The sequence below is a fragment of the Echiichthys vipera genome (assembly GCF_963691815.1).
Source record: "Echiichthys vipera genome assembly, chromosome: 2".
Classification (NCBI taxonomy): Eukaryota; Metazoa; Chordata; class Actinopteri; order Perciformes; family Trachinidae; genus Echiichthys; species Echiichthys vipera.
In genome coordinates this window covers 14,537,022-14,550,461 of record NC_139827.1, presented here as the reverse complement: position 1 = coordinate 14,550,461, position 13,440 = coordinate 14,537,022, and the positions used below count along the sequence as shown (strand labels likewise).

General features: G+C 41.7%; 1 protein-coding gene across 2 annotated transcripts in view; it reads left to right on the top strand.

The window, feature by feature from the left end:
• pkn1a (protein kinase N1a) overlaps nt 1-13,440 on the top strand; it is a 51,999-nt gene that overhangs the window by 36,592 nt on the left and 1,967 nt on the right. For both annotated transcript variants that reach the window (XM_083924925.1, XM_083924924.1), the window contains exons 6-22: nt 2,547-2,692; nt 3,379-3,592; nt 5,288-5,482; nt 5,981-6,090; nt 6,234-6,377; nt 7,665-7,740; nt 7,991-8,126; nt 8,374-8,458; nt 9,408-9,487; nt 9,863-9,938; nt 10,586-10,677; nt 10,979-11,155; nt 11,921-11,983; nt 12,226-12,302; nt 12,406-12,548; nt 12,902-13,009; nt 13,184-13,264. In XM_083924925.1, coding sequence (XP_083781051.1) covers nt 2,547-2,692; nt 3,379-3,592; nt 5,288-5,482; nt 5,981-6,090; nt 6,234-6,377; nt 7,665-7,740; nt 7,991-8,126; nt 8,374-8,458; nt 9,408-9,487; nt 9,863-9,938; nt 10,586-10,677; nt 10,979-11,155; nt 11,921-11,983; nt 12,226-12,302; nt 12,406-12,548; nt 12,902-13,009; nt 13,184-13,264 — 2,003 coding nt within the window. The remainder of the gene's footprint in view (nt 1-2,546; nt 2,693-3,378; nt 3,593-5,287; nt 5,483-5,980; nt 6,091-6,233; nt 6,378-7,664; nt 7,741-7,990; nt 8,127-8,373; nt 8,459-9,407; nt 9,488-9,862; nt 9,939-10,585; nt 10,678-10,978; nt 11,156-11,920; nt 11,984-12,225; nt 12,303-12,405; nt 12,549-12,901; nt 13,010-13,183; nt 13,265-13,440) is intronic.

Sequence of the window (13,440 nt, the reverse complement as noted above, 5' to 3'; positions counted from 1 at the left end):
TATTTAAGGGCCATACTTAATCCTCTGTGTCCTCTGTGTGGGAGATCTACTGAGTTTTTATGATTTGATGCTTCTTCCGCTGCTGTAGTGTCCTAACAGTATTCTACGTGTCAATGACAGGAATGAGCAGCGATGATTTTGTACCTAAAGGGGAACTCCACAGATTTTGCTCATCAAAGTGTGCTGAGAGGTCATCCAGAGTAGGGTTGCAACGTGTTACCAAGTTATAAGGTGGTGGTAAACCATGATTATAATTTTTATTTTCATTATTATTATTACAACGACTCTTAAAGGAATTTTTGGTTTATTATAATTGAAACATGAAGCCAATTTTAATGGAAGTACATGTAAGAAGTCTCCCTTTTGAAAATAAAAGAAATGTTTAAAAGAAAATTGTATACAGAATGATAATCTGCCATTTTCATAGCGCATGAAACCAGTATATCATTGCAGCCTTAGTGCAGAGTACTGCTGCATATGTGGAAAACTTTGTATTAAGCCTGCAGAAGGAGCCATGTGAAGGCTGATTAATTACATCGATTGAGTCTGAAGACTTGAAAAAAAAAACACACTGGAGGTGTGAGTTAGACAGAAAGGATTTTCCAGGACCTCTGTAGTTGCTCCTCATTTCTGCTGCAGGCTAGCAGCTCCAGGCTACATTAGCCGCTACTAGCACACGTGAATATGTGACGGAACTGGTTGTGTTGCGTAATGTGGGTAATGTAGGTGGCAGCCAGGTTTTGACAAAGAATGAACAATGCATGAAATAAAAAAAGATATTTCTGCTTCTGCTGATTTTCATCATTTTTTCAAACTGTCCATTGTGAGTCCGACAGTGTTACAGAAGTGCAATGTTAAATCAGTGGAGTACTTCAGTTCTCATAAACCCTAACTGCTATTATGTACAAATACATATTGAGTATATGCCTTTCTACACTTCTCTGTAGGTATGTTATTGCCTGTAAATGTAACCTCAATACAACTTTAACAGTTGAATTTTCTTCTCTTGTGCTGGTGTCCCACATAGTCTCCAGATCTCTTTAGCTTATTCTCCCTCTCTCTCCTTTTAAACCACACACACATACACGCACGCACACACACGCACGCACACACACAGGGGTTTTGTGTATAGTGTACACAGACAGTCTCCAGGCACCACACCCGGTGGAGGGGTCATCTAGCAGGGTCTGGGCTCCAGGCAGAACACCTTATTAGGAGATAAAAGCATCGACATCCATCTCCAACCCACCTCCCCCTTTTCCTTTCTTTCTCCTCCTGTCTCATGCCGCGCTTCTTTGAACAACTCAGAAGTCCTAAAAATAATTTTTAATCATACCTGTGTCCTATTGTCCTTCCTCTTCACTAACGTGACATTTGCACCTTTTTTTAATGCTATTTATCCTATTTTCCATTTCCGTATCTCTCACCCCCTCTCCCCTTATATCTGTGTGCTCAATTGTGTTTGTCGTTAAGGTCACTACTGTGCCATTAAGCGAACCATTTAGCTGTAATTGTGCTTCACGGGTGTTACTCCAAGGCTGACCCCATGTCTGTTTTTCTGAATGAGGGAGCTTAAGTATGTTTTTATCCCGTTTGACTGATAACATTTTCTGCTTTGATCTAGCTGCAGTTACCAGTACTTTCCATTTAAGGGTGAAATAACCAATTTCAGTGTTTTATTAGTGGCATTGTTTGTATTTTGAAGTTCGTTATTTTCCCCGGAGTTCGTACCGGGTGGCAGAAAGAAGCGAGGCTTACAGACCTTTTCAAAGATGTAAACATGAACATTTTAAAACAGTCCTAGCTTATTTCCGGTTGCAGTGTTTGTGAATGATGTCAGCTAACAGGAAGTTAACAAGGAACACGGCTGTTGCCTACTAATTGAATTCTGCGGAAAGGGTCAATAGGGACCAATCTAAACGATGGCGGTGTCATTATTCTGTAACCATTACATTGTGCGGTCAACATTTACTCCATAATGATACGGTAAAGTAACGACAATACTATTTCATATGTGGACAACACACTTGTAACTATAAAATCCTATGAAATCTTATTTAAGTATTGGGAGATATCCCTCCTTTGTGTTTTCTCTTTCAATATTTAATTTAAAGCTAAATGTCAAATAGAAAGAGAAGCTTTAAGGATAAAATGGACAAGTGTTTTTTTGTTTGCTTTGAAAGATGGGAATGAGAGCCATTTGAAAACAGAGACTTGAAGTAAAGTTAATGGTGTTTACTGGGGAACACTCAGAGGCTGCTCACCTCCCTCCGGGCGCTTCTAATGTGCACTTTGTCTGACTCTTGTGTAATGCATGACGTGCATTAAAGCTTTAACCTAACTTAGTTTGCCCAGGGGAGTTCCCTATAACACGCTGCTGCAAAAACAAAAGATTCAAAGTACACCTGCACTTGGATGCAACTACAAAATACAGCTGAATAAAAGGTACAGGTGGGATTAAAGCAGTGTCCTCTGGCATTACAGCCTTAATTGCGTTGTGTAAAATCCTCTACTCTTATGCGCAGTCATGTAATTTGTCGCTGCAGGTAACCAGGACCTCTGTGGGATGGAGCTGCGTATTGAAGAGCTGAGGCATCACTACCGGGTGGAGCATGCTGTCGCCGAGGGGGCCAAAAATGTGCTCAGGCTCCTGGGGGCCAACAAGGTCCAGGACAAGAAAGCCCTGTCTGAGGTTAGAACACACACACACGCACGCACGCACGCACGCACACACACACACACATACACACACACACACACACGAACACACACACACACACACACACACACACACACACACACACACACACACACACACACACACACACGCACACACACAAACCCCTCCTTAAACATACATTTCTTACAATAAAAGAAGCTTTACAAGACACTAGCTCCTCGAGACAAACACACTTTAGCCCCTATAATGTTCTGTTCTTACTCCAGCCTGTACTTTTGTACTTTTATCAGTTTGTCACAGCATCATCACATCACAAGGTGTCTGAATGTGTTAACGTATGGGTTCAACACAGGCAGAAGAACCACAAAGCAACTTCCTCTCAAGTCAGACAGTTCACAGAGCATCTTCATTTACTGTACACTCTCTTTTCCGAATAACATGTGGGACAAATCTTTACAAAAGCAGCTGCGAAATCATATCTGGCCTAACAAAAATAAAATAACCATAATACCATGTTTCTGTGCTGGTGCTTTTCATCAGTGATTCACAGGTTTTGACTAGTAACTAATGTGACTAAAATACGATAGGAGAGAGGGACTGTGTGGGCTGTGAGATTGGATAGAGAGGTAATACTTGAATTAATGTCACCCAGTAGATGTTCATTTGTATTAAAGCTACTCTACGTTGATGCTCTGTAGGCGCAGTCTCGTCTGAGCGAGGCGTCTCAGCGGTTAGACCTGCTGAGGGACTCTTTGGACCAGCGCCTGGCAGAGCTTCCGGAGGACCATCCCAAGGCCAATGTCATCAAAGAGGAGCTAGAGCTGGCCTCCTCCCCTGTCTTCAGCTCTCGCCATGGCGCCCCCTACCTCTACAACCAATACAGCACCCTCAACAAGCCCTCGCCTCTCACCGGTAAGTAATACTGTATAAGACAAAGTTACGCAGACACAACAGTCTCACATGCTGCCACTATGGTAAAAAAACTACTAAGAAGTGTCACTGAAGCCCCTAGTTTGTCTTTGTGGAGCCGTCTTGATCGAGGTAGGATGCTATTTGAAATGAAGAAACCATTTTACAACACTTTAAACAATAAATGACAAATGTATAGAGTGCTACAGGGACGACATATTTCTATTTTGAGTTAGCATTGAAATGATTTTAGAAGATTGCAGAAAAGGAGCTTTGTGGCAAATGTTTATAGTAGTTGTCTCATTTAGCCACTTGCTAACAACCACCTTTTTTAAGACACAAACTTCAAATTTCACCAATGGTGTATTTACTGACGTATTTTAAGTCGTGGAACAAAACGTTACTATCTTTTATGGCTGTGTTAACCACAGACCTTATTTCAGGCTTCTGACCAAAAACCCATCTTAGAAAAGCGTTGTTGTCGAGACGAGGGAATTGAAAGTTCAAAAGTTTTAACTGTAATTGTCAATTTTTCTTGGTTTCAAAGTCTTGCTGTCCTCATCTTCTTGTTATAATATAACAAGGATAATACTACACACACACTTTATTTACACTGAGTTTACATAAAGTCTGTATCAAAGACATGCATTTCGAATTGACAACACCACTGAAGTGACAAAACACTCCTGTAGTGAGCAGTATAACGTAAAGGATTAATACAATGCAAAGGGACATCCGGCATTTTGGGTCTTTATTTTGTGGCGATGTGTTTAAACATAAAAAAACAACTTGTGTGCTACGCCCATATTTACCCCTCTGGTTGGTCCTATACATATTTCACACACTTGACTCTGAACAGCAGAAGAAGAATCAGTGTGCATGTACACAAATCTAATACTCTGAACTGAGGATGACATTCATGTGGCAAAGAGAACGAGGAAGACCAAGGAGTTAGGGAGATATTTTTATTGTAGCGCGAGGGAATGTGATCTCACTGGTTTTAACAGACGCCGCCACATTACTCCGATCCTGGCTTCACTCCACTGGCTCCCTGTACGTTTTAGAATTGATTTTGAGAATTTTACTAATCACTTTTAAGGCTTGTTGATGTTTAGCCCAGAATGCATCACAGACACACTGACCCCATATGAGCCTGTTCGCAGCCTCTTTTTGTCCTCTTCTAAATCACTTATTAAAACTTATTTTTATAGACTTGCCTTCCTGTGATGTCATCTTTTTATCCTTTTATCTCATTGTTCCGTCTTTGCAAGCGCCTTAAATTAATTAACTAACAAGCTCATAATAATTTCCTTTGTCCTCTGTACACTTTTATATGATGATGTGTAAGTTATGGTTATGTTCTACCTACCTCATTAGATATTATGATTATTAATATTTGTTTTGTTTATACTGTATTTGTGTGTGTATTTTGATTTTTGTTATGTCAAAGCACTTTGTAAACTGCTGTTTTTAAAGTTGCTATACAAATAAAGTTATTATTTTATGGTCACCATATGTAAGAATTATAATAACTTAATATGTGTGATTTTCTTTTTATGACCAACAAATTATGGCTATTTGCGGAAGACAGCATTAGGGCTTTCCAAGTGCAAGTGATCTTTGTAGATCAAAAACTGCATAGTTATCTAAATTTGGTCTTTAGTTGGTCACACCTGAATTGTTCCCCTCTGTCTTCAGGTACCCTCCAGGTGCAGCTGCTGGGCTGTGTGGGGTTGTTGGAGGTTGTCCCAGGTCGCAATAAAGCGACAGCGGTCATGCTGCCGTGCTACAGCCCCGGAGACACCAGGTCCTTCATGAGAGGCAGCAAGGGGCTGTACGGACGGAGCGGCTCAGTCAGCGGGAAGACACCGAGCAAGACAGACGAGCTCTCCTGTAAGTGTGTATATGTGTGTGTGTTCTTCTGAAAATGTTAGGTATTCAGTGCTAATAGATACACACTAATTTAAAATGTAGTTAAAATAAACATTCTCTTGTGGTTTTGGATATTTTTCATCAGAAATACTGTAACAAATTTGGCTCCTTTCAGCACATAATAGCAACGTGGCAAATCTATATTAAGCATATTCACTTATAGTCACTTTAGGTTGCTGAGGTTCTGTGGGTCAGCGCTCACACATAATGGCACAGCTACATCAGCACATTTAGCTGAATTGCCTTAATGCCCTGAGTAGGCAATTCAGAGGCAGCGTTTCTTCAGGTCTTTGCACTTTCTGCAGTTTCTCCAATGAATAGCGATCATTGATCAATACTTAAATTGTTTTATTGTAGTTTAAGAACACTGTAGCTTTCATTTTTATAGTGTCAGGGTTAAAGTGCCAGGTTCTGTATAGGAATGTCACCTTCTGTGTGTGTGCGTGTGTTTGTGTGTAGCTGAGGTGAGTGCCGTGCTGAAGCTGGATAACAGTGTGGTGGGACAGACACCTTGGAAGACTGTGGGAGAGCAGGCTTGGGATCAGACCTTCACTGTGGAGCTGGAAAGGGTTAGTACACACACACACACACACACACACACACACACACACACACACACACACACACACAAACGCATTGTGGGCATTAATTATTGTTTTGTAAAACTGTTGCAACTGTACCACCATGCGGTGCCGGTGTGTGTGTGCTTTAGTCGAGGGAGATGGAGATTGCAGTGTACTGGAAGGACTTCCGCTCGTTGTGTGCTCTGAAGTACCTGAAGCTGGAAGAGTTCCTGGATAACCAGAAACACAGAGTTCAGCTGGAGCTGGAGCCTCAGGGCCTGCTGCTGGCAGAGGTATGCACACACACGAGTGCACACTCACATACTCACACACTCACACAGTCATTCACTCATTCACACACAAACCTTGACATAAGCTGTGGGCGCACTGACCCCCCCCCCGTCACACGCAATGATTGACGTCAATGCGTCATGCGTCGCATTGTTTACAAATCTTTCCATAGACCTAAGAGTTTTTGTGCGTCTTGTCCGACTGTTTTGAAATATTTTCATCCCACCAAATCTGCAGTAAACCTCCGCATCACACCAACGTGAACCTTTCGCCGCCATTGTTTTAAATGTCCGTGCATGGTCCGTCCTTTTTTATATGTCCGAACTGGCACACTTAAAATGACGTCAGAACCGCCATAGGCCTCGTGCTCCTACACATGCAAACGTGCTTTACAAAAGCCCACCTCTCCCAAACGGGCTGTGGACGGCAAGTGGCCACAAATAGGCGCGGTACAGTTACACTCACACTGGTCAAACAAACTAGACTTTACCCGTGGAACCTGTTTGGGCCCGGTACGGAGGGACAGTGTGAGTGCGCCCCCCTCTTCCCCTGCGGCCCAGGCCCGTTTGTACTCGCATCACTTGAAATGATCCAGACCATAAATGCTTCTTGCTTATACATCATCACCCCGCCGAGATTTAGTTCTGTACTGTTTTTGAACATTTCATCTGACCAAATCTGAAGTAAACACTTCCCCTCTGCATCAAACCACCGCAAACCGTATGGCAGCATCTTTTTAAATGTCTGCCGCGAGGAACAGACTCCTATAAACAGACATCAGGACCGCTGTCAATGCTTTCGCTCGTGCTCGTACACATGTGCACGCTCATGCATACATGTGCATCCGTGCTTTACTAAAAACTGGGCAGCGGCCGGCAAGTGTGCCGTGCGTGTACTGTTGTACTCACACTTGTCAAACAAACTAGACTTTAGCCGTGATGCGTTCTTGGTACGAACGGTACGAATGGACAGTGTGTGTGTGCCCTGAGACACACAACATGGGAAAAGGGGCAGCCACACATAAAGGCGAACACAGACACCCTTGCAGTCATGACGCCCATCTATAGTGCTATAAATACAGAAAGATATTCAAATGTGCCCTTTTCACACCTGTCAACATGGACAAACACACACACACGCACACACGCACACACGTACCTGTGCTGAAAAACCCTGCTTTGATATATCAAACTTGAAAGGTTCAGTCGTCTGATGTCTGAACATAAAATGTGGGTCTGTAGTTTCCATGTATTTATATGTGTGTCTGTCTGTTTGTTTGTTTGTTCCAGGTGACCTTCTTTAACCCGGTCATCGAGAGAGTTCCTCGCCTCCAGAGGCAGAAGAAGGTCTTTTCTAAGCAGCATGGTGAGGAAGTGGGAATTATAATCATGCCACAGCGCCATCTAGTGCTGAATAAAGCATCTTGTTTCTTCATGATTATGACAACTTAATAAAAACAAAGATGGGAAGAAATCGGACAAACCCCACAATCAAAGGCAACAAAACATAAAATATAGAATAGAATAGAAAACAAAATGTTGAAAAAAAACAATGAAAACATATGCACAATTTAATGCGTGTGCGTGTGTGTGTGTGTGTACGCGTGTGTTTCCAGGCAAGGCATTCCTTCGGGCTCGTCAAATGAACGTGGATATTGGGACGTGGGTGAGGCTGCTTCGAAACGCCATTCCCACTGTCAACAACTCGGGAACCTACAGTCCCAACGCACACAGCCTAACACTCAACTCTGGGTGAGACACACACAATGCATAACTCACACTCTTCATCTACGTGTAACGTTTGATAGTCAGTCAGACTTTGCTATCAAACGCAGCAGCATTCCTTGAACCTTTTTCCTTGTGTTTCCTGGCAAAGTCTAAAGCATGTGATGCTTTCTCTGCCCCACGTTTAACAACCCATTTGTGTTTGTCTCTGTTCATTCGTCCGTCTGCATCGCCATGCTCGTCTGTTTGTTTGTGTCTGTGTGAATTTTTTCAGGGAGGTCTCAGTGGAGAAGTTGAGTCTGGACTGCGACTCTCCGATAAGAGGCGATTACAAAAGAGACACGGACGCACACACCCCGGTGAGACAGACGGAGAGAGAGGAAGCCCAGGAAGTGGGGGAGGTGTGTGTGTGAGGGGCTGAGTGTGTTTGCTGTGGGATAAGGGAAACTCTCTATTCAACATCGAATTAAAGCTCAAGCAAGTAAAGACTAACTGTTCTGCATTAAACACTAGGTATCCATAATCATTACAACTACAATAATAGCAATTAAGGTCAAGTTCGGATGTTATTTGGAAGCTAACAAGAAGGAATAAACGATTACTTTTGAGTTAAAGACGTTTGCCAACATTTGAAGACGTTTGAAGTCCTGTGTTCATGTTGACATCTGCGTCATAATTACTATTAGGAGTTTTCTGAAAGCTCCTATATTCCTTACAAGGCGCTTAATAAAAAAAACAAATATGGCCGCCTCATGTCAGCCAAATTGATTCATTTGATGAAATTTTATAACATAAGAACATAAAATATATGTAGCTAATTGTTCCCCATTATTAGTGATTGTTTTGAATTTGTTTTTTTTAAAGAGAGAAAAACGAAGTATATTCTTTTCTGTTTTATTGCATAATGTCAGTGCACAGTATCTTTAACCCTCACACAACCAATTTGCAATGACACTTTTCTGGTGGCGTAAACATGAATCTTCCCATCTGCCATCATGACGTGACTGAAGCATCATTTTAAATAATTATTTTCCTCTCCCACCTACTGTAGCCCTGTAGGCCCACAGTGAATCCAGAAAGCTCATACAGTACTGAAAAGGGAGCCTCGATCATTATAGAGCACTGTAGATACGTGATTTATGTGATCTGAATGTTTGCCGGGGAGATTATGCTTCATAGCGCAGGTGTGCACTCCATCAAAGTGGCTGTTTGTATGTTACATCCGTCATTAAATCATGCGTCTCCGTCTCTGCACGTCTCTCTGTGTCTTCTCCTCTGTGTCTCTTTCCTCGCATGTCCCCCTGTCAGGACCGATTGCCAGTCATCGAGCCCTTCTCCCCCCCAGACCTCACCCCCGAGTGCCCTGTCCGAACCCCACCCACTGGCAGGTATACACATACCAACATTGAAGCCTTATGCATTGTTTTTTACCTTATCCAGTGTATTTTTATATATAATCACTGTCCTATTAGTCTTATATTGTCTGTTTATATTCTCCTATATATTCTATATTTGTCTGTATACACTTTATAATTTTCCTTTTTCACTGAAGACGTTTTGACGGGAAAGCACGGGTGTAAATAATAAAACTGAATGATGGTTACTGCTCCACCCACACCCACACTCACACTTTCCATGTTTGCTATGACCAATCGTGCTGTCATGTATTCTGAGCGGTTTGAATGTTTTCTTTTAAATCTGTTATTTCTGTATTTTGGTATCCACTTTAAATGTTCCTGCTGACTGTGTGTCTGTCTGTCCAGTAAGCAGAGGAAAGGTCCCCTGTCCCTCCAGGACTTCAGGCTGATTGCTGTGTTGGGCAGAGGACACTTTGGGAAGGTACAGCTCAAAGAATGGCCCGTTTTTTTTAAAGAAACTTTTACGTTCTAATACACAATAAAACAATGGGGAAAGGTTTCTCAAACAGAACAAAAGAAGGTAGTTCTTGAATTTAAAGAGCTCAATATGTTCACGAGTGGCAGCTCCTCTGGGTTGCAGCGTTTCTCATGCAGCATTATATTTGCTGATATATTTCTACAAATAAGAAAAAAAAACACAAAGTGACCTAAAGTTACATCACAACTAGAAAACCAAACTTTAAAGACACATGCCATGCCACCAAATGCCTGTTGTGGTGCGTATGGAGTGTGTTAAAAGTTCTCACTTGCATTTATTGTAAATTATCTTCGTTAAACATCACATGAAAAACGGCATGGCTGCAGGAAGTTAACAGGAAACACGAACTGCAATGGCATTCATGAACATTTTCATAGTTTCAAACAGCAGTAACGTGAAAAGGAAAAGTGACTTCAACATAACCTGTAATTCAGTCCTTATTATAATATCTTAATAAGTTAAAGAGAGTTTTCATTTTCATATCTCATTAAAACAATAAACATTCATATCTAGAAGCCCTCAGTTCACTTTGTTTGGGTTTGTACATTTTTAAGAGGGAAACAAAGTGAGTAGTTGCTGTTTGTCTCCAGGTGTTGTTGTCGGAATACAGGAAGACGGGCACGATGTACGCCATCAAAGCTCTGAAGAAAGGAGATATCGTAGCTCGGGATGAGGTGGAAAGGTGTGTGTTGATGTGTTTATTAGTCGGCATATTCCGGTGTTTGTGTGTCTGGTTGCTGCGTTATGTTTGCTTTCTAGTTTTTGAGCTCCAATTATACATTTCACTGTGTTTAGTTTGGGTGGATGTGCCTTGAATCACCCTGATTGCAGTTCATCTGTGGGATGAGTGTGGGTGTCTCATCGTCCAAAAGAAAAAGTAATTCAGTGTAAATGACCTCCCCTCAATCCTTAATGATCTCCTTCTCTTCACTTCATTTTGCCTCTTTCTCCTCCTCCTCCTCCTCTTCTTCTTCCTTCTGCAGTCTAATGTGCGAAAAACGCATCTTTGAGGTCGTGAACCTGTCGCACCACCCGTTCCTCGTCAACCTGTTTGCGTGTTTCCAGACTCCAGAGCATGTGTGTTTTGTTATGGAGTACACAGCAGGAGGCGACCTGATGATGCACATTCACACAGACGTCTTCACAGAGCCACGAGCCGTGTACGTAACAACTGTATATGCGTGTGTTTGAGAAAGTGAAAACGGTAAACAGAGACTTTTTGAATTACTTTAAATCTTAAAGTACAATGACAACTTTGACTTCTTCTTTTAATAAATAAATACATATTTTATGTACTCATAGCTCCAGTAAGTCTGCTACATGCCAATATGTATATTGAAAGCACTGCTGGATGCTGTCATTGTTCCTCCTGTCCATACTGTCTGTAAAGAGATAATTAACAAGTCTTCCAGTGAGCCAGCACACACAATACCAGGACCCCCCTAAGTGGAATGAAGCCATCATTAATATTATGAAATGCACTCCTGACATGTTAGTTTCTGCTGTGAAACAGGTCTATTTTTAATATAGGTGATCGGTGACAAAACACACTTTATTTGTAAAAATACATTCAACCAAAGCAAACATGAGGCTTCAGAAGTCCAAGTTTAACAAATCAAGCCAATGTTTCTGTTGTTGTAAAAATTCCAACGTTGGCAACTTGGCAAGAAAAACTGCTTTTAAAATCAAATTTCCATAGCAACAAGTAAAACATAAAATTATTAATTGATTAACTAATATGTTTGGAAAACAAAACCGCAACCAAAAGCCTAAAAATGTAATATTGACAACTTTGACGGATGTGTATTTACTGTAGAGTGATGCGTCTATGTTGTTCTCTTTGGTCCAGTTTTGTACTTATGAGGTTTACCTTTTGTTCCCTTTTATTGCAGGTTAGTAGTAATGTTTATTTGGTTTTTCTTCAGGTTTTATGCAGCCTGCGTAGTTCTTGGACTTCAATTCCTCCATGACCACAAGATTGTGTACAGGTGAGTGGAGCCCACACGAACGCTGACCAATCATAATGGGCTTTTTCAGGAGGGGGGTTTAAAGAGACGAGCGCTGAGACGGAGAATAATGTGTTTTTTGAACATTAAAACATGTAAACATGTTCAAGTAAAACCCCAAAATACAAACATGAACCTGAAAATGATCATGATATGGGACAGTTAAACTCCTCGTGTACTCTCAGCTGCGCTTGGTTTATTTTTTTATCCTCCCACTCTTCCAGAGACCTCAAGCTTGACAACCTGCTGCTCGACACAGATGGTTATGTGAAGATCGCTGACTTTGGACTGTGTAAAGAAGGTGGTTATTCTTATGTTACTGGTGGACAGGCTCATTTTTGTTTTCGTCTGCTGAAAGAGCTTTTTTTAAAGGCTTCGTTTCATCTCTCTGCCTCTTTCTGTAGGAATGGGCTTTGGGGACCGGACCAGCACATTCTGTGGCACTCCAGAGTTTTTGGCTCCAGAGGTCCTAACGGATACGTCCTACACCAGGGCGGTGGACTGGTGGGGACTGGGGGTGCTCATCTATGAAATGTTGGTGGGAGAGGTGAGAACTCATACACTCTCATATACACAAAGCTCTCTGTCGTATGAGGTGATAGCGGAACAAATTGTTGAGTGAAAACACATTACAAGTTAGTTTAAAATTCATACGGTATCATGTAACTGCAGTAGCTCTCGTTTAGATCTGAGCAGGGGACCCTAGTTGTTGTTGTTGTTACTGTAAACAACCAAAGATCAAACACCATATACCGTACCCAACACAATGTTTTTTTTTAATCTTGTATTGATAAATGGATATGAAAATGTGACCGGTCTTAATGACTTATTTATATTCCTACTCACCTCTTTACAAACAGAACTGGACGGTAACAATAACAAATCTGTGCGTTTGTATAGTCTCCATTCCCAGGAGATGATGAAGAGGAGGTGTTTGACAGCATTGTGAACGATGAAGTCCGCTATCCACGCTTCCTGTCCACCGAGGCTATCGGCATCATGAGAAGGGTGAGAACGCACAAATACACACACCCACTCTTTCTCCTTCTCTTGTACATCGTCACCCGTGAACAATATGTGACAAATGTTGCACACACACATAAAACACTCATTATTCACCAACACAGCTGACAAACGTCCACTTGCTCACAATTTCTTGTTCTCGTGTGTCCTAATGAGCAGCTGTTAAGGAGGAACCCTGAGAGAAGGCTTGGCTCTGGGGAAAAGGATGCAGAGGAGGTGAAGAAGCAGCCATTTTTCAGAGTAAGTACACTGTTTTTTTAGACACGGGTGGGAACGAGCGGTCGCTGTTCACCCTGATGATGTGTTGGAGGAGCGATGAACCCGTCACGTGCAGCTCATCATCTAACAGCTCACTTTGGCTGCTTGTGTTATTGTTATTATTATTATTATTATTATTATTATTATTATTATTATCA